The 25,945-nt window shown below is 35.3% G+C and overlaps 3 protein-coding genes across 4 annotated transcripts; all 3 read right to left on the reverse strand.

The window, feature by feature from the left end:
• Positions 1–366: 366 nt before the first annotated feature.
• apoea (apolipoprotein Ea) lies at positions 367–9,697 on the reverse strand. 2 transcript variants are annotated; one of them, XM_057828326.1, is made up of 5 exons: positions 9,404–9,697; positions 9,269–9,331; positions 5,003–5,144; positions 4,642–4,929; positions 367–705 (listed from the first exon to the last, which is right to left on the reverse strand). In XM_057828326.1, the coding sequence occupies exons 2-5, from the start codon at positions 9,309–9,311 to the stop codon at positions 399–401; spliced, it is 780 nt and encodes a 259-aa protein (XP_057684309.1). In that variant the 5' UTR covers positions 9,312–9,331; positions 9,404–9,697; the 3' UTR covers positions 367–398. The 2 variants fall into 2 exon arrangements, with proteins under 2 accessions (XP_057684309.1, XP_057684308.1); XM_057828325.1 differs by having other exon boundaries at positions 9,269–9,697.
• A 2,826-nt stretch (positions 9,698–12,523) lies between these two features.
• On the reverse strand, positions 12,524–18,597 carry apoa4a (apolipoprotein A-IV a). Its single transcript, XM_057828634.1, has 5 exons — positions 18,564–18,597; positions 16,565–16,606; positions 16,447–16,494; positions 16,221–16,371; positions 12,524–13,678 (listed from the first exon to the last, which is right to left on the reverse strand). Exons 1-5 carry the CDS (start codon positions 18,595–18,597, stop codon positions 13,150–13,152), a joined length of 804 nt encoding a protein of 267 aa, XP_057684617.1. The 3' UTR covers positions 12,524–13,149.
• Positions 18,366–25,665, reverse strand: tomm40l (translocase of outer mitochondrial membrane 40 homolog, like). Its single transcript, XM_057827984.1, has 10 exons — positions 25,595–25,665; positions 24,968–25,164; positions 24,839–24,906; positions 24,680–24,772; positions 24,416–24,517; positions 22,510–22,615; positions 22,311–22,433; positions 20,841–20,917; positions 20,644–20,746; positions 18,366–20,576 (listed from the first exon to the last, which is right to left on the reverse strand). Exons 2-10 carry the CDS (start codon positions 25,161–25,163, stop codon positions 20,437–20,439), a joined length of 1,008 nt encoding a protein of 335 aa, XP_057683967.1. The 5' UTR covers position 25,164; positions 25,595–25,665; the 3' UTR covers positions 18,366–20,436.
• Positions 25,666–25,945: the final 280 nt, after the last annotated feature.

Genomic DNA, 25,945 nt, shown 5'->3' on the forward strand with positions numbered 1-25,945 from the left:
AAAACTTATACATTTTTGTTTTTGTTCATTCACCTGATGTTGATGAGTCATTAAAAAATAATAATTTCATTTGACTTTATTAAAAAACGTTTTTGTACAAATAAATATTTTGCGTAATGAAATATATAAATTGCACTTTTGCTTCATTAAACTTTGATTAAATACATGAAACTTGTAATGTCTATTTTATTTAAAATGTTTGAAAAATAATTTGAAATTTTAAGGTAATTTACAGTTTAAAATAAACTATAAAAAATGGTATGTGTTAAAATTTTGATATTTGGTGACCATAAATACTTTCATTGGGATGAACATTATTACATGTTAAAAAAAAATCAAATTCTTTTTGAATGACAGTGTCTCTTTATTGTCATTTTACATCACTTCATGATAGCAGTTCACAAATAGTCACTGAACATGGCGACGTAAGGCTGCAACCAGCTGCCCAGGTCCTCCATCGTTTCCTGCACGGTGGAGTAGATGTCCTGCGAGGTCTTCTCATAGCGCTTGGTGACGGCGTCGGCCGTGCTCCCGATGGCATCTTTCATGTTCGCCACTTGGGACTTCAGCAGGTCGTTCAGGCTGCTGATCTTAGCTTGGGTGCTGTCTCGCACTTGAGTGTAGTAGGGATCCACAAGTTGCCTAAAGTCCTCAATGTTGTTGGAGGTGCGGGTTTGGATTTTCTCCAGGTAGGTGGTCACTTGACTGGAAAAGGACAAGAGAGGGTTCTGGCAGTGAGATTATTTGAATTAAAGCCTCCAAAGTGCATTCATTGGGTCTGGGTTCGTGGGAAGACAACATTTTTACTTGCAGCAATTGATGAATTTGATAGATTAATCTACGACTTCCTAGATGGCTATCTAATGCTCCAATTAATCAATGTTTTTTAACGCTGCCCGTGAAAATGGATTAGATCTATATCACAGTCATTGGTACTGACACACAAATTTAATAAATTAATCTTGATGAAATTTGCGATTAATCTCATTTTACGATTAATCTATAGATTATTCTGCTGCCGGTGAAAATGGATTGGATGTATATCACCGTTCATGGCGCTGACACACAAATTTTATAGATTAATCTTCTGATGAAATTTGCGATTAATCTTAATTTTGCGATTAATCTATAGAGATTCTAATGCTGCCAGTGAAAATAGATTGGATGTCTATCACTGTCAATGGCACTGTACATTAATTTAATAGATTAATCAATCGATGAAATTTGCAATTAATTTGGGATTAATCTATTAGTCCAATGCTGCCAATGAAAATGGACTAGACGTCTATCATGGTCAATAGCACTGACACACAAATTTAATAGATTAATCAGTCCATGAAGTTTGCGATTGATCCAATTTTGCAATTAATCTCTGGACTCAAACGCCGCCCAAAAAATGGATTAGACGTTTATTGTCGCCAATGTCACTGACTCATGAGTTAATGATGGATTAATCTGTTGCATCATTTTGCAATGGATCAATGAATTAGCTAGATTAATGTGTCAACTAAATTTGCGATTAATCTATGGATTCTAAGTAGCGCTGCCAATGAAAATGGATTAGTCGTCTATCATGGTCAATAGCACTGATACACTAATTTAATAGATTAATCAGTTTATGAAATTTGCGATTAATTTGAGATAAATCTATGATTCCAATGCTGCGAGTGACAATGGATTAGACGTCTATTGTCGTCAATGTCACTGATCAACATTGGCATTGAATGAGTTGATGATAAATCTGTTTTGAATTTGCTAGATTAATCTGTCGACTAAATTTGCGATTAATCTATGGATTTCTAATGCTGTCAATGAAAATGGATCAGACTTCTATTGTCGTCAATGTCACTGACGCATCATTGGCGTGAATGAGTTAATGATAGATTAATCTGCTGCATCATTTTGCCATCAATCGATGAATTTTCCACATTAATCTGCCGACTAAATTTGCTATTAATCTATGGATTGTAACGCTGCCAATGAAAATGGATTCGATTTCTATCGTGGTCAACGGCACTGACACACTAATAGATTAATCAATTGATGAAATTAGCGATTAATTTGAGATTAATCTATGATTCCAATGCCGCCACTGCCAATGACAATGGATTAAACGTCTAATGTCAACAATGTCACTGACACATCGTCGGTATTGAATGATTTAATGGTAGATTAATCTGTTGCATCATTTTGCAATCGATCGATGAATTTTCCACCTTAATCTGCCGACTAAATTTGCTATTAATCTATGGATTGTAACGCTGCCAATGAAAATGGATTCGATTTCTATCGTGGTCAACGGCACTGACACACTAATAGATTAATCAATTGATGAAATTAGCGATTAATTTGAGATTAATCTATGATTCCAATGCCGCCACTGCCAATGACAATGGATTAAACGTCTATTGTCAACAATGTCACTGACACATCGTCGGTATTGAATGATTTAATGGTAGATTAATCTGTTGCATCATTTTGCCATCAATCGATGAATTTTCCACATTAATCTGCCGACTAAATTTGCTATTAATCTATGGATTGTAACGCTGCCAATGAAAATGGATTCGATTTCTATCGTGGTCAACGGCACTGACACACTAATAGATTAATCAATTGATGAAATTAGCGATTAATTTGAGATTAATCTATGATTCCAATGCCGCCACTGCCAATGACAATGGATTAAACGTCTATTGTCAACAATGTCACTGACACATCGTCGGTATTGAATGATTTAATGGTAGATTAATCTGTTGCATCATTTTGCAATCGATCGATGAATTTGCTAGATTAATCTAGCCACCAAATTTGTGATTAATCTATGCACTCTAAGCAACGCTGCCAATGAAAATGGATTAGACGTCTATCATGGGGAATGGCACTGACACACTAATTTAATGGATTAATCAATTGTTGAAATTTGCGCTTAATTTGAGATTAATCTATGATTCCAATGCTGCCAATGACAATGGATTAGATGTCTATTGTCGCCAATGTCACTGACACATCATTGGTATTGAATGAGTTAATGATAGATTAATCTGTTGCATAATTTTGCTATCGATTGATGAATTTGCTAGATTAATCTCTCCATTAAATTTAAGATTAATCTAAGCATTCTAATGCCTCCAGTCAAAATGGATTTGATGTCTATCGCCGTCAGTGGCACTGAAATATGAGCACTGGAAGTGAATGAGTTAATGATAGATTAATCTGTAGAATAATTATTATTGTTGTCCGGGTCGATTAAAGCATTTTAATATGATACCGGATAATTTCGACATCGCTTTTGGGCCAATATGCATGTTGCCTTCAAAAAGGCAAAAGGCTTATACATATAAGTTTGTAAAAAAATGATATAACTCACTTGACAATACTGTTTTTTGTGGATCCAAAAACATTGACCTTAGAGTCAAATGACGCCGAAAGCTTCGATGCTTGCATTTTTGGGTGGAATTACTCTTTAAAAAGTCCAACGGAGCCAGCAAAACAATTTGAAGTTGGACCAGTGAAAATCAGTCCCCCCCCAAAAAACAACAAAAAAACCTGTCAAAGCATTCCGACAATACTAAAACTTGGTAGAACTCACTTGACCTGCCTGTTTTTTGTTGGTTCAATAACATTGACCATAGAGTCAAATGAATCTGAAAGCTTTTTTTGGTGGAATTTTTCTCTTTCTTTAAGAGGAGTGAGCAAAACAGTTATAATCAGCCAATAAACATCCAAATGGTTCAATACATGCATTTTGGGTGGTATTACTCTTTAACAAAAAAAATCGCAAGGAGCCAGCAAAACAATTTGAAATTGGAACAGTGAAAATCAGCAAAAGAAAAAAATAATTGATAGAACTCACTTGACAATACTGTTTTTTGTGGGTCCAATAACATTGACCAGAGAGTCAAACGACTCAGAAAGCTGTTCAATACAAACTTTTTTCGTGAAATTTTCCCCATTTTTTTCAAAAGGAGTAAGGAAAACAGTTTGTAGTTGAAACAGTTAAAAATCAGCCAAAAAAAAAACATTTTTTTGTGGGTCCTATAACATTGACCAAACCATCAAATGACTCCAAATGGTTCAATGCTTGCTTTTTTTCTCTTGAAAAAGAAGTAAGCAAAACAGTTAGTAGTTGAAACAGTTAAAAATCAGGCAAAAAAACATTTTTTGTGGGTCCTATAACATTGACCAAACCATCAAATGACTCCAAATGGTTCAATGCTAGCTTTTTTTTCTCAAAAACGTTTTTCATAGGCAGCAAGCAAACTGATTCGATGTCTGAACACTTAAAATCAGCCCATAAAAAAACCTTGTCGAAGCATTCCTACAAGGGCTGGTCACAGCTTAGCACAGTAGTTATGCTTATTGACCATTAGATGTCTCTAAATTAAAATTTTAGGGATTTGCTATGTGAGCATTATTATTATTAAAGCATCCAGTGGGGCATCACAATACAATTAGCAATAATCGGTTGAGTCCACGACTGCATATATCGGTATCAACTTTATATTGGAATCTGATTTTTGGAATTGGACAAGATCGGGATATCGGTATTACATCTAATAATTATGCATTTAACTGATAAATTTGTTTTCGCTTTCTACTGAAGTTGCAATATTGCACAATGACAAAAACACCACTCACTTTTGAATATCCGCAGCTTCCTTGTTGAGGCGTTTCTTCATCTTGCGTACGTACGTGCTGACCCGCAGTCTGACATCATCCGTGTTCTGCTCCACCATGGTCCGCAGTTCCTGCCCGTAGTTGTCCATCTGCTCCCTGGCGTTGTTCACACGCTCACGGAGGAGTTCCGCCACCCCTTGTAGATCTCCGCTCAGACGCCCGATTGTTTCCCGAGTGTACGGAGCTAGCTTGGTCTCCAGGTCGGAACGGTACGCGGTGAGCTCGGCGACGCTGTCTTGGATCAGCGTGCTGAGATGGTGGAAATTTGTAGGATTAACACAAAGGAAGTTGTTAAGTTTAAGGTTAAGTTTGGGAAACTTACTCAAGTTCTCTGCCGATCTGGGAGGTCTTGATGTTCTTCACGATTTCGTCAGCTTTCAAATTTAGCGCCGACATGTATTCTTCAAAGAACTCCTCCCAGGCTGTGCTCGGGTCATCATAGTAGAAACTCTTGGCCTGGCAGTCTGATTTAAACGCAGGAAATTAATATTTGAAGTGGAAAAGTCATTTCTGGAGCAAAAACAGTTTTTGAACGTGTGAAAAAACCTTTAAAAATTATTGTTGGAATAAAGTATGTTAATATCTGAATGATGTGAATACACAAAGATGTGATTCTTCAATATGTCAGTGAAATTTAATGGGAATTTTTTGGGTCAAAAACAGTGACATTTTGATCAAACGTGCGAATCCGTACCAAATCTCAGTTAATGTAGAATGATCCACTCAGAGGGGCCTTTTTTTACTCATCGCACCCGGGCCCTGTTCATATTTGTTCCGTCACGAAATGATACTGAATTTGAGGTTTTTGGACAAAAACAATGACCAATGGTGATGTTGTTGGTGTGTCCGAGTCAATTGAAGCCAATGGATATTGATTTGTTTGTCCAAGTGAGAATTTGTGGGTACATTTTCAATTTGAATGGTAGCCAATAGGCGAGTTTTTTTTTTTGTGGGTCCCAAAACATTGACCATAAAGTCAAATAACTCCAAAAGCTTCTAGACATGTTTGTTGAGGTGGAATTTTTCCCCAAAGAATTTTTCAGAGTAGTGAACAAAACAGGTAAAATCCGTCAATAAACATTTTTTTGTGCCTCAGATAACATTGACTATACAGTCATATGACTCCAAATGGTTCAAACCTTGCATTTTTTGGTGGGATTATTCTTTAAAAAGTCAAAAGGAGCCAGAAAAATAATTTGAAGTTGAACCAGTGTAAATCAGTCCCCACAAAAAAAAAAAAAAAAACTTTTAAAGCATTCCGACAATTCCAAAACTTGATAGAACTCACTTGACCTGAATGTTTTTTGTGGGTTCACCAAAATTGACCATAGAGTCAAACGACTCTGAAAGCTTCAATACATGTTTTTTTGGGTGGAACTTTCCTCATTTTTTTTTAAAGAGGAGCGAGCAAAAAAGTTAAAATCAGGCAATAAATATTTTTTGTGGGTCCTATAACCTTGACTTATGCAGTCAAATGACTTCAAATGGTTAAACGCATGCATTTTTGGGTAGTATTACTCTTTTTTAAAAAATCAAAAGGAGCCAGCAAAACAATATGAAGATGGACCAGTGAAAATCAGTAAAAAAAAAAAATCTTGACACACACTTGACATTACTGTTTTTTGTGGGTCCAAAAACATTGACCATGAGTCAAACGACTCTGAAAGTTTCAATACATGTTTTTTTTGGCGGAATTTTCCTCATTTTTTTTAAGCACAGTGAGCAAAACAGTTAAAATCAGCCAATAAAATCTGTCATTTTTTTGTGGGTCCTGTAACCATGACTTATGCAGTCAAATGATTCCAAATGGCATTACTCTTAAAAAAAAAAATCAAAAGGAGCCTGCAAAACAACTGGAAATTGGAACAGAGAAAATCAGTTAAAAAAAATATATATATAACTCACTTGACAATACTGTTTTTTGTGGGTCCAAAAACATTGACTATAGAGTCAAAGGACTCCGAAAGCTTCAATAAAGCTTTTTTCATGAAATTTTCCCCATTCTTTTTTCAAGAGGAGTAAGCAAAACAGTTAAAAATCAGTCAAAAACAAAATCAGTCCTCCAAAAAACAAAAAAAAAACCTGTCATGGCACTCCGACAATACCAAAACTTGATAGAACTCACTTAACCTGACTGTTTTTCTGGGTTCAATAACATTGACCATAGAGTCAAACGACTCTGTAAGCTTCAATACATGCTTTTTTGTGGAATTTTCCTCATTTTTTTTCTAGAGGAGTGAGCAAAACAATTATACTCAGCCAGGAATTTTTTTTGTGGGTCCTATAAACTTGACTTATACTTACAAATGACTCCAAATGGTCCAATGCATGTTTTTTTGGCAGAATTTTCCGAATTTTTTTTCAAGAAGAGTGAGCAAAACAGTTAAAATCAGCCAATAAAATCTGTCATTTTTTGTGGGTCCTGTAACCATGACTTATGCAGTCAAATGATTCCAAATGGCATTACTCTTAAAAAAAAAAATCAAAAGGAACCAGCAAAACAATTGGAAATTGGAACAGAGAAAATCAGTTAAAAAAAAAAAGATATAACTCACTTGACAATACTGTTTTTTGTGGGTCCAAAAACAATGACCATAGAGTCAAAGGACTCCGGAAGCTTCAATACAAGCTTTTTTCATGAAATTTTCCCCATTCTTTTTTCAAGAGGAGTAAGCAAAACAGTTAAAAGTCAGTCAAAAACAAAATCAGTCCCCCAAAAAACAACAAAAAAACCTCTCATGGCACTCCGACAATACCAAAACTTGATAGAACTCACTTAACCTGACTGTTTTTCTGGGTTTAATAACATTGACCATAGAGTCAAACGACTCTGTAAGCTTCAATACATGCTTTTTTTTGGTGGAACTTTCCTAATTTTTTTCTGAAGGAGTGAGCAAAACAATTATACTCAGCCAGGAATTTTTTTGTGGGTCCTATAACCTTGACTTATGCTGACAAATGACTCCAAATGGTCCAATGCATGCATTTTGGGTGGTATTACTCTTGAAAAAAAAAAAAATCAAAAAGGAGCCAGCAAAACAATTTGAAATTGGAACAATGACAATCAGTTTTTGAAAAAAAGATAACTCACTTGACAATACTGTTTTTTGTGGATCCAAAAACATTGACCTTAGAGTCAAATGACGCCGAAAGCTTCAATGCTTGCATTTTTGGGTGGAATTGATCTTTAAAAGGGGAAACGGAGCCAGCAAAACAATTTGAAGTTGGACCAGTGAAAATCAGTCCCCTAAAAAAACACCAAAAAAAACCTGTCAAAGCATTCCGACAATACTGGCTGTTTTTTGTTGGTTCAATAACATTGACCATAGAGTCAAACGAATCTGAAAGCTTTTTTTGGTGGGATTTTTGTCTTTCTTTAAGAGGAGTGAGCAAAACCAGTTATAATCAGCCAATAAACATCCAAATGGTTCAATACATGCATTTTTGGGTGGTATTACTCTTTAAAAAATATCGCAAGGACCCATGAAAACAATTTGAAATTGGAACTGTGAAAATCAGCAAAAGAAAAAAATAATCGATAGAACTCACTTGACAATAATGTTTTTTGTGGGTCCAATACCTGACCAGAGAGTCAAACGACTCAGAAAGCTTCAATACAAGCTTTTTTTTTGTGAAATTTCCCCCATTTTTTTCAAGAGGAGTAAGGAAAACAGTTTGTAGTTGAAACAGTTAAAAATCAGTCCAAAAAAAACATTTTTTGTGGGTCCTATAACATTGACCAAACCATCAAATGACTCCAAATGGTTCAATGTTTGCTTTTTTTCTTTTGAAAAAGAAGTAAGCAAAACAGTTTGTAGTTGAAACAGTTAAAAATCAGTCCAAAAAAAACATTTTTTGTGGGTCCTATAACATTGACCAAACCATCAAATGACTCCAAATGGTTCAATGTTTGCTTTTTTTCTTTTGAAAAAGAAGTAAGCAAAACAGTTTGTAGTTGAAACAGTTAAAAATCAGTCAAAAACAAACATTTTTTGTGGGTCCTATAACATTGACCAAACCATCAAATGACTCCAAATGGTTCAATGCTTGCTTTTTTTCTCTTGAAAAAGATGTAAGCAAAACAGTTTGTAGTTGAAACAGTTAAAAATCAGGCAAAAAAAAAATTTTTTTGTGGGTCCTATAACATTGACCAAACCATCAAATGACTCCAAATGGTTCAATGCTTGCTTTTTTTCTCTTGAAAAAGAAGTAAGCAAAACAGTTTGTAGTTGAAACAGTTAAAAATCAGGCAAAAAAAAACATTTTTTTGTGGGTCCAATAACATTGAACCTAACCATCAAATGACTCCAAATGGTTCAATGTTTGCCTTTTTTCTCTTGAAAAAGAAGCAAAACAGTTTGTAGTTGAAACAGTTAAAAATCAGTCAAAAAAAAAACATTTTTTGTGGGTCCTATAACATTGACAAAACCATCAAATGACTCCAAATGGTTCAATGCTTGCTTTTTTTTCCTCAAAAACGTTTTTCATAGGCAGCAAGCAAACTGATTCGATGTCGGAACACTTAAAATCAGCCCAAAAAAAACCTTGTCGAAGCATTCCTACAATACCAAAACTTGATAGAACTCACTTGAAATGGCCGCCAAAGCGACGATGACAAGAAAAACCTTCATGATGGGACCGCGGCAGACAACTAAAATGAAAAGAAAATAAAAGTCTAAGAAAAAACACATAAATTGAGGAAAAAGTCAGTGTAAAAACTTACCGAGTACTTGCAGCTGAGCGACGAGGCACACAGAGCCGCCGTCTGACCTTTTATAGACATTAGCCGGCGGTGATGTCACAAGCGGCGTTCGAAGTTCCCGTCGTTAAGCGCGTTGTCAACTTTTATTGCTGTGCGTGTTATTTTGGCGCCACGTTGCACTCGGACGTGTTGCCACGGGTCAATATTTGGAACTGGAGGACTGTTTGTTGTCAGGAAGTAGCATAGTAATTCAGGGTTACGTGAGTTGTAAATAAAAGAGGCCTTGACCTTTGTCTTCTTTGAACTTTGACCTTTTGTGAATTATTGAATTATTTTAGGACTAAATCTTGAAAAATGACTGAAAATGACTTTAAAATTGTTTCTTAAACTGTTTTTTTAAAAAAAATAATTAGATTAATTGCAAATTTAGATTAATCTATCGCCAGATAAATCTATTGACTACAACTTTTACCCAGTGATGTATCTTGCCACTGACGGTAATAGACGTCCAATTCATTTTGAATGAGGGCGTTAGAATCCGTAGATTAATCGCAAAACTAGATTAATCGAAAATTTATTAGCCGGTCGTGTCTATCAAAGTCATCGATTACTTGCAAAATTATTCAACAGGTTAATCTATCATTTACTAATTCACTACCAATGATCATGTGTCTTGCCATTGACGGCGATAGACGTCCAATTCATTTTGAGCGGGAGCACTCGCAGAGATCATTCGATCCCGATTGAAATGCCCTATCCTATTGAAATAAAAAATAATATTATAAAAAACATGATTTTTTTTCTTCATTTTAATTTGATTGAAAATATTTCATATTAATTAAATTTTTAAATTTTTTTTTAAAAAAGCTTCCAGATCCAATCAATGTTGACTTGCCATTAGAATCCATAGATTAATCCCCAAAAATGATTAATTAAATCATTCACTACCTATGATCATGTGCCATTGATGCCGATAGACGTCTAATCCAGCGTTAGAATCTGATTAATTTGCTTAATTGCATACTTGACAGATTAATCTATTAATTTCGTGCCTGCGCTATTGACGTTGATTTATGTCCGATTCATTTTCACAGGTAGCGCTACAAACCTCAGATTAATTGCAGTATAATAATCGCAGTACTTTGGACAAAATCACAAGAATTTAGTTTGATTCAGAAAACTGCCATCGTGTAAAAACTGGGCATGCATAAGAAATTCTGTTGTTATGACTTTTGAACTTATTCAACCCTCTATGTCATATAAAATATTCAAATTAGACCTTTATCTTATATTAGGGCTGTCAAACGATTAAAATTTTTAATCGAGTTAATTACAGCTTAAAAATGAATTAATCGTAATTAATCGCAATTCAAACCATCTCTAAAATATGCCATATTTTTCTGTAAATTATTGTTAGAATGGAAAGATAAGACACAAGACGGATATATATATTCAACATACGGTACATAAGTACTGTATTTGTTTATTATAACAATAAATCAACAAGATGGCATTAACATTATTAACATTCTCTTAAAGCGATCCATGAATAGAAAGACTTGTAGTTCTTAAAAGATAAATGTTAGTACAAGTTATAGAAATTGTATATTAAAACCCCTCTTAATGTTTTCGTTTTATTAAAATTTGTAAAATTTTCAATCAAAAAATAAACTAGTAGCTCGCCATTGTCGATGTCAATAATTACACCATGCTCACTCATGGTACTAACCCATAAAATCAGTTGGACCCAAGCGCCGGCAGAGGGCGCTAAACACCAAAAAGCAAGTAACAAGCGGAAATTACACTGTACTGTCATTTTAATCTGTTTGAGCGGGGCATGTGTGTTAATTGCGCCAAATATTTTAACGTGATTAATTAAAAAAATTAATTACCGCCCGTTGACGCGATATTTTTGACAGCCCTACTAGATATATATATACAGCATAGTTAGTTTTGCTATTAGAATAATACTGCTATTATCGTCCATAGGGGGCAAAAAATAAATAAATAAATAAATAAAACTATATATGTGTAGATAGGTCTGATCATTTTTGAGTAGTTGAAAGGGAAAAAATATTCAGAAACGACGTAATCACACTTCAAATGAAAAGCTATACTTTGGACAAAATCACAAGAATTTAGTCAAAATAAAATAACGCCCACAGGTTTAATAAAGACATGATTTTTTTCTACATTATTCTTGTTTAAAAATAAATTTCATTATGAAGGCGTCACCGTGAGACAGTAACATGTTTAAAACTTTTTTTTTTGGAACACTTTATTCCGGAGAGCTATTTATTTTGAACTTTTATTGAACTGTTATCGGCCCCTCTAACTACTAATAATCGTTATCGGTCCTGAAAAATTCATTAGTCCAGGGTTCCCCAAACTACGGCCCGCGGGCCAGATACAGCCCGCCTCCACATTTGGACCGGCCCCTTGAACAAAAAAAACAAAAAAAATTACCCTCAATAGTGTTATTTATTTCCTTGCTTTTTTTCTGTGAAGAACCCAGAGAGGGTTATTTTGTTATTATCGATTTAATTAATAGTGTTATTATTATTTATTATATTAATAGTGTTATTATTTATTATATTATATTGTATTATAATTTATTATTAGGGCTGTCAAACGATTAAAAATTTTAATCGAGTTAATCACAGCTTAAAAATGAATTAATCGCAATTAATCGCAATTCAAACCATCTATAAAATATGCCATATTTTTCTGTAAATTATTGTTGGAATGGAAAGATAAGACGGATATATATATTCAACATACAGTACATAAGTACTGTATTTGTTTATTATAACAATAACTCAACAAGATAGCAATAACATTATTAACTGTTAAAGCGATCCATGGATAGAAAGACTTGTAGTTCTTAAAAGATAAATGTTAGTACAAGTTATAGAAATTGTATATTAAAACCCCTCTTAATGTTTTCGTTTTAATAAAATTTGTAAAACTTCCAATCAAAAAATAAACTAGTAGCTCGCCATTGTTGATGTCAATAATTACACAATGGTGCTGAAACCCATAAAATAAGTCGCGCCCAAGCGCCAGCAGAGGGCAACAAAACACCCAAAAACACAAGTAACAAGTGCACATGACACTGTGCTGTTGTTTTAATCTGAGCGGGGCATGTGCGTTAAATGCGTCAAATATTTTAACATGATTAATTTTTAAAAATTAATTACCGCCCATTAACGCGATAATTTTGACAGCCCTATATATTATATTATGTTGTATTATATTGCTATTATTTTTTAATTACTTTTGTTCCGTGAAGAATCCAGAAAGGGTTATTTGATTGTGGCTTTCTGAAAAACAATACATTTTTACATTTAGGCACTCCTGCAATCGTCACACCTTTTCCGTTGCAAACTGACCCCGGCCCCTCATCAGAGAAGGGAAAAGTTATGTGGCCCTCACAGGAAAAAGTTTGGGGACCCCTGCATTAGTCAGTCTCTATCCAAAAGACCAAGACAAAAATTAAAAGGGCTGCCAAAAACAAACCATTGAATGAAAACTTCATAGATTCATTTATCAAATGAATTTATGGCTGACACGAGTCCCAAACCAAAACAATGCATTTTTAACCTTAAAAATGAGATGAATGTGTGAATGCGCTGGACGTGGAAAGAATACGTCAACTCCAGCACAGACCCCAGACAGCGAAAGTTCATGGACATGATTTATTAGTGTGACAGTCAAACATGAGGTATAAATGAATATTGCACATTTTAAGTCCATTTTGCTGATTTTTACTGCTTTGTGGTATTTGTGAAGGACTCCCAGAGAGCTGCCAGTCGCTCCAACTTAGCCCGAAGCTCCTCCCCGTACGGGCCCAGCTTCTCTCGGATTTCCCGGGCCTTCTCCGTAAACTGGTTGTGAAAGCTCCTCGCCAGAGGAGCGGCCTTCTCCTGGAACTCTTCAAAGCCACGCTCCAGCTTGCGCGCGAGCTCCTCGGCGTAAGGAACCATTTGGCTCCCCAGGTCGTCCAGTCGACTCTTAAATTCTCGGCTTTTTCCGAGCAGGACCGACTCAAGCGCTCCCGAGTGGGCGCTTTTGGCGTAAGAGGACACTTCTTTTTTCAGTTCCTCCAGCTGTTGGAGGAAATGAGCGGCAAATTCGTCAGCGTAAGGTCGCAAGTGTGTCACGGCGGATTCCAGATCCTTCTCCAGACGGCTTTTCAGGAGCCGGCTTCGTTCTGAGAAGCCCGACGTGTTGACGTGAGAGCCCAGGACGTCCGTCAATCTAGTGATGGCGTCGCCGCCGCTGGCGATCAAAGTGCTGTGGAAGAACGGAGTTGGATTGTTGATGAATCAGCAATAACTATTTTACTGTTTTATGACTCAGAGTTTGACATTTTAGCTGTAAATATGAACTTGAGGTTGATGAATTATACATGACTGTATTGTTTTCTAAAGCAGCTGTATATTAATTACAAAGATATAATTATGTTTTCGCGGGAATTTAGAGAATATTCTTTTTTTTCAGTTGTTAACTGCTTTTAAATACTGAATACTCTTTATTTTTTTGCTTGTTTTTTCATTTCATTAAAATAAATGTAAAAATGAAAAAAGTTTCCCTTTTATTTTATTTCAAATACATATAATTTAGTTGATTAATTAAAAAAAAAATTTTTTTTTAAATTTTAAAAATACAAAAGCGAATATAGATTTTTTTTCCATTCAATTGAGAATGTACAGATTAAGGGCCAATTTAATAGAAAGATTATTTATTCTTTCATTTTACGTATTGTTTGTCCTTAGGACGATCACTGAGATTTATCTATTCAGATTATTTAATCTATCATTAACTCATCCCCTACCTTGACGGCGATGAAACATCCAATCCATTTGGACTGACAGCACTAGAATCCATAGATGAATCGCAATATGAGATTAGAATCCACAAATAGATTATTCTATTCAAATTAATCATTCCAGATTAATCTATTATTACTCATTCCCTACCAATGATCACGAGGTTTGCCATTGACGATGACGAAACGTCCAATCTATTTGGATTGACAGCACTAGCATCCACAGATTAATCGCAATAGAAAATTAAAATAAACCGATAATCTATTGAGATTAACCAATTCAGATTAATCTATCACTATTTATCCCCTGCCAATGATCACGTGGTCTGCGATTGACAACGACACATCCAATCCATTTGGATTGACAGCACTAGAATCCACAGATTAAGCGCAATATGAAATTAGAATCCACAGATAGATTAATCTATTGATGTGTATTCAAATGAATCTATCATGACTCATCCCCTACCAATGATCATGTGGTTTGCCATTGACGGCGATGAAACGTCCAACGCAATTGGACTGGCAGCCCTAGAATCCACAGATTTAATTGCAATGTAAAATTAAAATCCATGATAGATTAATCTATTGTGATTAATTAATTCTATTATTATTCTATATTAAATCTATCATTACTCATTCCCAACCAATGATCATGTGGTTTACCATTAACGACAACGAAACGTCCAATCCATTTGGATTGACAGCACTAGGATCCACAGATTAATTGCAATATGAGGTTAGACTCCACAAATTGATTATTCTATTCAGATTAATCATTCCAGATTAATATATTATTACTCATCCCATACCAATGATCACGAGGTTTGCCATTGACGACGACGAAGAAACGTCCAATCCATTTGGATTGATAGCACTAGGATCCACAGATTAATTGCAATACAAAATTAGAATCAACAGATAGATTAATCTATTGAGATTAAGCAATTCATATTAATCTATCACTATTTATCCCCTGCCAATGATCACGTGGTCTGCCATTTACGACGACGAAACAACCAATCCATTTGGACTGACAGCACAAGAATCCACAGATTAAGCACCATATGAAATTACAATCCACAGATAGATTAATCGATTGAGATATATTCAAATGAATCTATCATGACTCATCCCCTACCAATGATCATGTGGTTTGCCATTGACGGCGACGAAACGTCCAACGCAAATGGCCTGGCAGCCCTAGAATCCACAGATTAAGTGCAATATAAAATAAAATCGATGACAGATTAATCTACTGTGATTAATCAATTCAGATTAATCTCTCATTACTCATTCCCTACCAATGATCATGTGGTTTGCCATTGACGACGACGAAACGTCCAATCCATTTAGATTGACAGCACTCGGATCCACAGATTAATTGCAATATGAGATTATAGACTCCACAGATAGATTAATCTATTGAAATGAATCCATTCAAATAATCTATCATTACTCATCCCACATTACTCATCTCATACCGATGATCATGTGGTTTGCTATTGACGGCGACAAAACATCCAACGCATTTGGACTGGCAACACAAGAATCCACAAATAGATTAATCTATTGAGATAAATCTATTCAAACAAATCAATCATTACTCATCCCCTAGCAATGATCACGTGGTTTGCCATTGACAGCTATTAAACGTCCAATCCATTTGGACTGGCAGCACTAGAATCCACAGATTAATCGCAATATGAGATTAGAATCCACAGATTAATTGGAAAATCAGATTAATCGGATTTATCACAGACAAATGGATCTATCAAATTGATCAATTACTGGTAAAATTATTCAGAAGATTAGAAAATGGATGTCCAATCCATTTTAAATGACAGCACAGTCCATAGATTAACTCATTGGCTGCCATTGACGGCAGTAGACGTCCAATACGCTATGACTAGGTGCAAGGAATGAGTTCATTTTCAGCCGATATCACGCCAAATTCCTAAAACTGAGGTCTTTCTCAAACAAGGTCACACTTTCTACTTTTCTTACTTGATTTCCTTTCCGAAATCCGACCGTTTAATCAGCGCCAGTGAGTCCTCTGCCGTGGATGACGCCTTAGCGATGTAGTCCCAAAAGGCATCTTTGACCATGTCCAGTTGCGCTTTCGTCTGACTATGCTGTACCACTTTGGCGTGGCAGCCTGGAGACAGAAAAATTCACTCAGAAACATTTTTGTGAAGCTTATGACGTCAAATGAAATAGTCTTGGGTCTTACCGGCAGAAAAAGCCAAAACGGCAAGCAAAACGAGCTTTATGATTGCCGCTGTGGATGAAAACGTAAACCGATTTCAGAATTTTCAGTTTGAAATCCGAAATATCAAGTGTGTTCTCACCTCTGGGGTCGGATTTGTCAGTTTTGGGAGCATCTGCGAGTCCTGCCGAGGTTATATTGAGGCGACGACTGAACAAAGTTCAACTCAAAATGTTCAGTTGTCACCTCGGAGACAGCCACATCAGTGCAGTGATGTCACCAGAAGACCTTTGATAGTGTCACTCTACTTTAAATTAAAGTAGTGCTTTTATCATTGATGACATGATTGGATTTAGAGATTTGCTTTGTTCAACAAAATGTTGTTAAATCACAGGTTTCTATTAATAGTTAATAGTAAATATTCTTGTATTTCTTCGGATTAAAACATTTGGTAACACTTGATTTGACAGTGGGTTCATACTACCTTCACAAGTATGACGTGACACTGTCATGAGCATTAATGAATGTTTATGACAAATATCATCTGGGAAATTATGTCACTTTGTAAAAGATGCGGACTGGACGTCAATGGATTTAGTGACATCATTTTTCAGCTGACACTTAATGACATCTGTCATAAGCATTTATTAATGCTCATGTTAGTGTAATGTCATAATTATGACGGTCTAATGCCAGTTTTATGAACCCACTGTCAAATGAAGTGTTAACAAAATTGTTTGTATTTTTTTAACAAAAACAAACAGAAAAAGAGGGGAACGGCAATATTTTTTTGCTTCATTTTTTAATTCAATAATATGTATATTTTAAATATTAAAAGAAAAATAGGAGAAAAGTAAATGTTGTGATCCAGGGCTATACAAATAAAATTGAATTGAATTGAATTTAATCTATTATGAGGTGTAAAATGATTAATACTTATTTAAAAACAAAAAACAGTAAATAGGATTTTTTTTTTTAAAAACATTTTTAATTTTAAACATTTATATTATGTAAAAATAAAGTATAAATTATTTTTTTTCCAACATAAAATGTAAAAAACATACATTTCTAAATAATTTTAATTTAAAAAATAAATAAAAAACAAGGACCAAAATAGTATATCCATACATAAATATACATATATATATATTAGGGCTGCAACTAACGATTTTTTTCATATTCGATTAATCTGATGAGTGAATAAAGCAACACTTTCAGTTTTAGTTGACTTTGGCGACGTTGCATATTCATTAATATGTATATTTTAAATATTAAAAGAAAAATGGGAGAAAATTAAATATTCTTTTTAATCTATTATAAGGTGTAAAATGATTAATACTTATTTAAAAACAAAAAAAAAACAATAAATAGAATTTTACAGTTTTATTTTAATTTTAAACATTTATATTTTGTAAAAATAAAGTATAAATTATTTTTTTTTCAACACAAAATATAAAAAACATACATTTCTAAATAATTTTAATAAAAAAATAAATAAATAAAACAAACAAGGACCAAAATAGTATATCCATACATAAATATACATATATATATTAGGGCTGCAACTAACGATTTTTTCATATTCGATTAATCTGATGAGTGAATAAAGCAACACTTTCAGTTTTAGTCGATTTTGGCGACGTTGCATATTCATTAATATGTATATTTTAAATATTAAAAGAAAAATGGGAGAAAAGTAAATATTCTTTTTAATCTATTATAAGGTGTAAAATGATGAATACTTATTTAAAAACAAAAAAAACAATAAATAGAATCTTACAGTTTTATTTTAATTTTAAACATTTATATTTTGTAAAAATAAAGTATAAATTATTTTTTTTCAACACAAAATATAAAAAACATACATTTCTAAATAATTTTAATTAAAAAAAAAAAAAAAAAAAAAAACAAGGACCAAAATAGTATATCCATACATATATACACATATATATATATATATATATATATATACATACATATATATAAATATATTAGAGCTGCAACTAACGCATTTTTTTCATATTCGATTAATCTGATGAGTGATTAAAGCAACACTTTCAGTTTTAGTTGGTTTTAGCGACGCCAGTGGACAAAAGCGGTAGTGTTTTTGCCTTAAGGAAGACTGCGTTTCCCGTGAGTACCAGCACACACCGCACAGTGTTGTAAAATCATCATGGTCGCCTGCAGATGGATTAAACGACATTTCTGTTTCCAGCAGCTGTGTGAAGGATGAATAGTAAAAAGGTAATGAATCCAGTTGTAGCATATGACAGTATGACGCTAATCTTATAGTTTTACTTTTATAATGAACACACGGTATGAAAATCTACTTTAAAAATGTATTTCATACACCATATATTAAAATAGTCAAAATATACATTTTGAAATGTAAAGTATAGTCCAATACAGTACATTTTTACAAAAGTACGTTGCTTTATGGATTTGTGTCATCTACATCGAAAACATTTTTGCTTTTTTGGGGGGAAATAAATGCCAATTTTATTTGGGAGAGGTAAAGGTCACTCAGTCATGTGTTAAAAGTGATGACTTGTGACCATACTTCAATGCGTAAGATAACAACAGACTGATACAACTGAACACATCATTTCTTTTCTATCTGTAGTGAAATTGAATTACCATTTTGAAATAGGGGTGGGAACCTGCGGGAAGCTCACAATACGATTATCGAATATCAAGACACGAAGATCAATCTGGGATATGCACTCAAAACAACTAATGAACAGAAAAACAAGCTACTTTCAACCGTCTGCCTAGAGTTTATCACTAATAGACGTCCAATCCATTTGAAGTGGGAGGGTGGCAGCGAATGAACGAGGGATCACTGTATCGTCACAAGCCTAATTGAAATGTTGCTATATCTAAAGGGAACCTCGGACTTATTGACTTGTAGGCTCTGATAAGCCACAATTGTTCTCTTTTACTGAAATATGTTATTAGAAACACAACTATTATTGCCATTGATTTAAAAATCTATGACATTAAGTACGATTTGACCGACAGAGGGCGCCATGTTTTATGCGCACAATTCACGCTGGGGGTTATGATTGGGGTGGACTGGGAGAATAGCTGTGCTAGCTAGATAGCGATGCTAGTATGATGACTGGCATAATTTTGTCACATTCTGTGGCTGGTCAGATTGTTTTGTTAAGAGATGTGGGATCAGTTCCCAACATCGTACCTGCATCCAATTCCAGCTCATCAGCAGTGTCTTTAAACCGATCCTAGGCGGCTTGCCGAGATATTGACTTGCTGCCATTTGACAGTTTGTATATCCCTTCTTTGCTAGTTGCATCATTGCCTTGTTTTCTTTCATTTGTCTGCCTCTTACCGCGGTTTTCCCTCCTTTTTTTCTTTTCCTTTTAAATTGATCTCAACCTACTGTCACGGAGCCTTTTTGAGTCTCCATTTTCGTGAAGAAAAGAACCGACGTCTTGTTTATGTAGCTAACGACTAACACTGTGAAACTACAGCAGCGCTGCCCAGTGACGTGGCAACAACAATGGCAACCTATGAGTGAAACTAATTTTCAAATTTTATAAAAACGCAAACATTAAGAGGGGTTTGAATATCAAATAATTATAACTATTAAAACTAAGATTTATCTTTTCAGGACTGCAATTCTTTCCGTCCGTGGTTCCCTTTAAGAAAATTACAAGTGTGTATGCAGCTGCCTTTTTTATGCCAAAATGATCTTCTTTACTGCTTAAAAAATGAAAAAAAAGATCCTTCTTTTTTTTTTTAACAAACTGTATTTCTGCTTCACTTTGCAAGAGGTATACATTTAATTTATGCTTCGTCACATGTATTCAACATAAAAAAAAGGCAATTGGAGTGAGACTCCTTTAAAAAAAAAAAAAAAAAATTAAGTGAACTCACTTAAATCAGAGTTTTTACAAGAACAGAACATAAAAAGGCTTGATGGTCCGTTAAAGCATGAATTTATCAAAGTTAACATTATAAATAGTCGCATGGTGTGTGAGCGCATTTATCTTTTTACCCGATGGTAACGCCGAAACCGCACTGAAACTTGTTCTTGTTATGGTTGAGGAAAGAGCAGAGAACCAATGAAAGAGGCAAAGGGAGTAACTTCTTTTCTAGAGTTGCACCGACCACCCAATTCGTGTCTAAAGAACCTGAAAGAACATTTTTGTTAGTGACATACATTTTAAAAAACAGCGAGTACAAGAGGGGATACTGTACCTTTAAATTGTAAATTAGCTTTGGGTACATCCAGCTGATAGCCGAACGACACGCTAGTATCTTGCATGCGAGTGCTAGCGTCGAACTCCACGCCGATTTGCAACTAAACAACAGTTGAGAGGGAAAAAATGTTTTAAAAAATCATGACTTCTTTGTAATGGTACTTAAAGTCAGGTAGCATAAAGAGTTTAGCTGACCTGCTCGTTAGCTTTGTGGTAGTAGGATGCGTGAGCGCCTGCTGAGCCAAGTGTTAGCGTCGCGATGTAGTTGTTACCTGAGGTAGAAGAAACAAAATCACTGTTATTTTCAGACTATCGGTTGCCACTTTTGAATAGTACAGTACAACTAATCTATGGAATTAACTGGCTAATTAGGCGAAGTTCATACCTAAGGTTGCAGCTACTGATTATTTTAGCAGTCGATTAATCGATGAACTAGTTAGTTCGAATAATCGGGTAATCGGATAAGGAAGATAAAAAATTAAAATACCTGAGCTGAGCCTCAAAAGGTATAAAAAAAAAAAAAAATACTGTAAATAAATGATAATCTAAGTACAACAAAAGAACAATTGGCTAACTTATATAGCAAAAGTCCGCTAGCTTATATGCTATAAAATGCTAACAGTTTTTTTTTACAATGCTCTTAACAAATAGCTCAAACACATATTCCCCAAAAAACGGCTAAATATACCGATAAACCAAATTACAAATGCAATAAAAAACAACATTAGCCCAAACAACTTAGCTTATGTTGGTCTTGACAAGGAGCAGTTGGATTCAGCCATGTGAAATGAGTTATGTCATAGTCACTGTTGCCACTAGAGGGCAGTTTATCCACCCAAATCAACAAAACTAAATGCAAACATTTTCAAAACAAACCATTACAACGCCACTCTGATTAAACGAATACTCGAAGCAGCAAAATTTAATTTGAATATTTTTTTCTAATCGAATAACTCAAGTTAATCGATTAATCGTTGCAGCACTATTCATACCTCAAGTCTTATATACAATTCTGAATTTTTTTCTCATATCTGGTCTTTTTGCATGCCTGTTTAGACTACCGTTTTCAATCGCGGCCTGAAAAGTGTCGCCCATCACAGATGTCGAAAAATACGTCACAAGAAAGAAGCGCCAACATACAGTGCTGGCCAAAAGTATTGGCACCCCTGCAATTCCGTCAAATAATGCTTTATTTCTCCCAGAAAATGATTGCAATTACTAATGCTTTGGTAGTGATATCTTCATTGACTTTGCTTGTGATGAAAAAACACAAAAGAGAATGGAAAAACAATTAAATCATTATCATTGTACACAAAACTCCAAAAATTCACTCCAACTTTTGAAAAATAATGTGATGCTTCTCTAAATTGTGTAATTAACAGCACCTGTTACTTACCTGTGGCACATAACAGGTGGTAGCAATAACTAAATCACACGTGCAGCCAGTTGAAATGGATTAAAGTTGACTCAACCTCTGTTCTGTGTTCTTATGTGTACCATATTGAGTTTTGTTTCAGTTTCCATAAATCATTTACAAAATATAGTACAGAAAAAAAAAAAAAAGAGTTAAAACATTAACTTCAATCTCCATAGTTAGATATTTAACTACGAAAGTACTAATTTTAGATTATCATTGCCTGTCACAGACAGTGATAGCATACTCACCTGTGTACCTGCCAACTAACGACATTACAGCGCCCTCTTCTGACGGCCTACGATGGTACACCAGCTCGCCTCCTAGCGCTAGAGCAGGCGTTAGCGCCTGGAGGTAGTGCGTTACAACGATACCTAAAAATTGGAAGATGACACATTAAAATAAGTAAGTAAATTAGAAATAATAATATCTAAATTACAGGTGACCCACCAGAACCAAGTAGGACATCCGGGTTTCCAAAAGTGACCGTCGCCGTAAAATCTTTCCCTCGGAATTCGGCATCGCCTTGCCAGTTGATGAACTTGTGTTGTTGTGTCTGGACAAGAGTTGAAACTGTTCTCATAGTTCACAATTAAAGTTTGACCGATATGTCGGGCCGATATTTGGATTATTTTTTTTTTTTTAAGCTAGGCCATCGACTGATATAATCGAATAGCATTTGTTAGCCGTTTGGTGGATGACCATTCTTATGAAGATCGACCGATATATCGGGCTGATATATGGACTTTTCAGCCGATATAGAATAACTTACAGTGCTGGCCAAAAGTATTGGCACCCCTGCAATTCTGTGAGATAATGCTCAATTTCTCCCAGAAAATGATTGCAATTACAAATGCATTGGTAGTAATATCTTCATTTATTTTGCTTGCAATGAAAATTTTTTTTTAATCATTATCATTTTACACAAAACTCCAAAAATGAGCCAGACAAAAGTATTGGCACCCCAGCCTAGTACTTTGTAGAACAAAGCAAAGCAACCCCAAAACATCAGGGAACCTCCGGTATGTTTGACTGTGGGGACCGTGTTCTTTTCTTTGAAGGCCTCGTTTTTTTATCCTGTAAACTTTATGTTGATGCCTTTTCCCCAAAAGCTCTACTTTTCTCTTATCTGACCAGAGAACATTCTTCCAAAACATTTTTAGCTTTCTCAGGTAAGTTTTGGCAAACTCCAGCCAGGCTTTATTTATGTCTCCGGGTCAGAAGTGGGGTCTTCCTGGGTATCCTACCATGGAGTCCCTTTTCATTCAGACACCGACGAATAGTACGGGTTGACACTGTTGTACCCTCGGACTGCTGGACAGCTTGAACTTGTTTGGATGTTAGTCAAGGTTCTTTGTCCACCATCCGCACAATCTTTCGTTGAAATCTCTCCTCAATTTTTCTTTTCCGTCCACATCTAGGGAGGTTAGCCACGGTGCCATGGGCTTTACACTTATTGATGACACTGCGCACAGTAGACACAGGAACATTCACGTCTTTGGAGATAGACTTGTAGCCTTGAGATTGTCCATGTTTCCTCACAATTTTACTTTTCAAGTCCTCAAACATTTCTTTGGTCTTTTCTTCATGCTCAATGTGGTACACACAAGGACACATGACAGAGCTTGAGTCAACTTTAATCCATTTTAACTGGCTGCAAGGGTGATTTAGTTATTGCCACTACCTGTTATGTGCCACAAGTAAGTAACAAGTGCGGTAAATTACACAAATTAGAGAAGCATAACATGATTTTTCAGAAGGTTGAGTGAATTTTTGGAGTTATGTGTAAAATGTTAATGACTTAATTGTTTTTCCTTTCTCTTTTGTCTTTTTTCATTGCAAGCAAAATCAATAAAGATATTACTACCAAAGCATTTTGTAATTGAATAATTTTCTGGGAGAAATTGAGCATTATCTGACAGAATAGCAGGGGTGCCAATACTTTTGGCCAGCACTGTATGTTGGCTGTTTAGGTGATGATCTTTCTTACAAAGATCAAGCCATATGATGGCAGGCCAATAGATATCGGGTCTATAAATGGACCCCCCCCCCCCAATATCAACTGATATCAGACGATAAATAGTCGACATGATAGAATAACTCTTATGTTCACAGTTTGGGTGATAATCATTGTTAATTATGATTTTGCACCAACTCGTGGTCAGTGTTATTAAAGGATTAAGCAGCAACTTCTAAAATAGTGATTCAATTGTCTTTCATAATAAACATACTTTTAGAAACTGTATATCTGCCTCAAATATCATCTTACGAAATCGGCAATCATCTGAACTTTTCGCAAAATAGAAAATTCCATATCGGTCGACCTGTATCCAGAATTATTTTGTGGGAAATATACCTGAAAGGCCATTTTGGAACGTATGCTATCGCTAATCTGGTGGATGATTTGCGCATTAAGGCTCCCGGAGTTGTCCATGTCTCCCACCATGACTGGAAAAAACTGAGCACAAATGTTTTACAGTTTGTAATATCAATTCACTGAGTGCCATTCACAGCTATAGACGTCCAATATATTTGAAGTGGAATGGATCAAATGAATTGGACGTCTACAAGTGATAAACTCATTGACATTCACAGCATTAAATCAAATAAATATTCATACCTCTGCTGGACCGGTCTGCTTTTGTCCAACATACGTAGCACCAAATCTGTAGCTAGAATCGCCCAAGGTGCTTAGCGACACGGTGTGGTTCACCTGAATTTTTTACAAAATAAATTACTAGTTTCTGTAATCTAGCATTCCAAAAGTCAGTGGACCAACCTGAAAATGGTTGCTAAGGCCCTTATTGACGGTTAACCGGACGCCCTCCATCTGCATCGGGAAAATCTCTAAGAAGGGAAAAAACGTGTTATGTTAGAATGGAAATTATACGGTTTGAGTATCTGGTACCTTTGCACTTGCGATGACACTCGTCAAATGCGCCCGGGTTTGGCAGAGGGGTCGTCACCGCTTCTGGTTGAACTGAAACTGATCCGGGTGACACGGGCGGCATCGCGAAACCCGGTGGCAGCGTCAAACCGGGACTGGCAACAGCAGAGGGTGGTGGTGGGGGACTCGGGGAGCTAGCTGCTAAAACACTCCCCATCCTGGAAAGAAGGGAGGATAGGAAAAGGTCAAGAGTCACTGTCTGGGTATGTTAGTTTGTGTTTCTACATGCATAAATAGCATTATTCTGTATCATTCCAAGAGAAAACTAGCTAAAACGTTCAACAAGCTTTGTTTTTATGTGCAAGACAATAACAGACAATAAAACCATTGTCAAATTGAAAAAATAGATTTTTGTGTGTCATAACAAGTGTTGACTAGCTGTGACATTACGGTAATTCAAATGTCAATTAGAAATGAATGGGCAGCTAAGCTAGCTCATCTACATGAATCACGACGGACGCTAGTAAAGGTTTGCAAGCCATTTAGTTTCGTATGCTTTATTGTAAATTTATTTTCTACAACCACAACTTTTAATAGATAACACAATTGACAAGTTTGCTAAATATCGTAAGGACGAAAGCTACTCACGCTGTAATTTAGAGGACTGTGTAATGGGAAGCCGAACTACATTTGTGTGGGTGGAAACATGTGGCAAGAAGCGCTCATTTGATTGGCTAACAAGACGAGCTCGTCGAAAGGGATTGGACAGCGCTGGAAAGTGTTGGCGCTTGTTTGTGACGTCATTACTATTTCCAAACGTGTATGTAATGAGCAGGGGTCAGTTATTAAGATTTGTCGCTTTCAGAAATTGCATTTTATTAAAACAAAATCTACATATTTCATTAAAAAGTCTTTTATTTTTTAGTGCACTCACGCTAGCAAAAACATGTCAAGGTCAAATGACTGCCATATTTACTGTCAACAGCGCCTCCTTTCTTC

Source organism: Corythoichthys intestinalis, chromosome 22, assembly GCF_030265065.1.
Source record: "Corythoichthys intestinalis isolate RoL2023-P3 chromosome 22, ASM3026506v1, whole genome shotgun sequence".
In the NCBI taxonomy this organism is placed as follows: Eukaryota; Metazoa; Chordata; class Actinopteri; order Syngnathiformes; family Syngnathidae; genus Corythoichthys; species Corythoichthys intestinalis.

Bases quoted from the DNA above. Each gene is read 5' to 3' on its own strand.
- apoa4a (XM_057828634.1), bottom strand. From the start codon at position 18,597: ATGATGATTTTACAACACTGTGCGGTGTGTGCTG. The intron at 16,495-16,564 runs GTGAGAACACAC...TTTCATCCACAG, and splicing joins TGACAAATCCGACCCCAGAG to CGGCAATCATAAAGCTCGTT. The intron at 13,679-16,220 runs GTAAGAAAAGTA...GTTCTTCCACAG, and splicing joins GATTTCGGAAAGGAAATCAA to CACTTTGATCGCCAGCGGCG.
- tomm40l (XM_057827984.1), bottom strand. From the start codon at position 25,163: ATGGGGAGTGTTTTAGCAGCTAGCTCCCCGAGTCCCCCACCACCACCC. The intron at 24,907-24,967 runs GTACCAGATACT...TTCCCTTCTTAG, and splicing joins GTGTCATCGCAAGTGCAAAG to AGATTTTCCCGATGCAGATG. The intron at 22,434-22,509 runs GTGGGTCACCTG...TCCAATTTTTAG, and splicing joins GGATGTCCTACTTGGTTCTG to GTATCGTTGTAACGCACTAC.
- apoea (XM_057828325.1), bottom strand. From the start codon at position 9,371: ATGTGTTTTTTCTTAGACTTTTATTTTCTTTTCATTTTAGTTGTCTGC. The intron at 4,930-5,002 runs GTAAGTTTCCCA...CCACCATCTCAG, and splicing joins CAGATCGGCAGAGAACTTGA to CACGCTGATCCAAGACAGCG. The intron at 706-4,641 runs GTGAGTGGTGTT...GTCCTTTTCCAG, and splicing joins GAAGCTGCGGATATTCAAAA to TCAAGTGACCACCTACCTGG.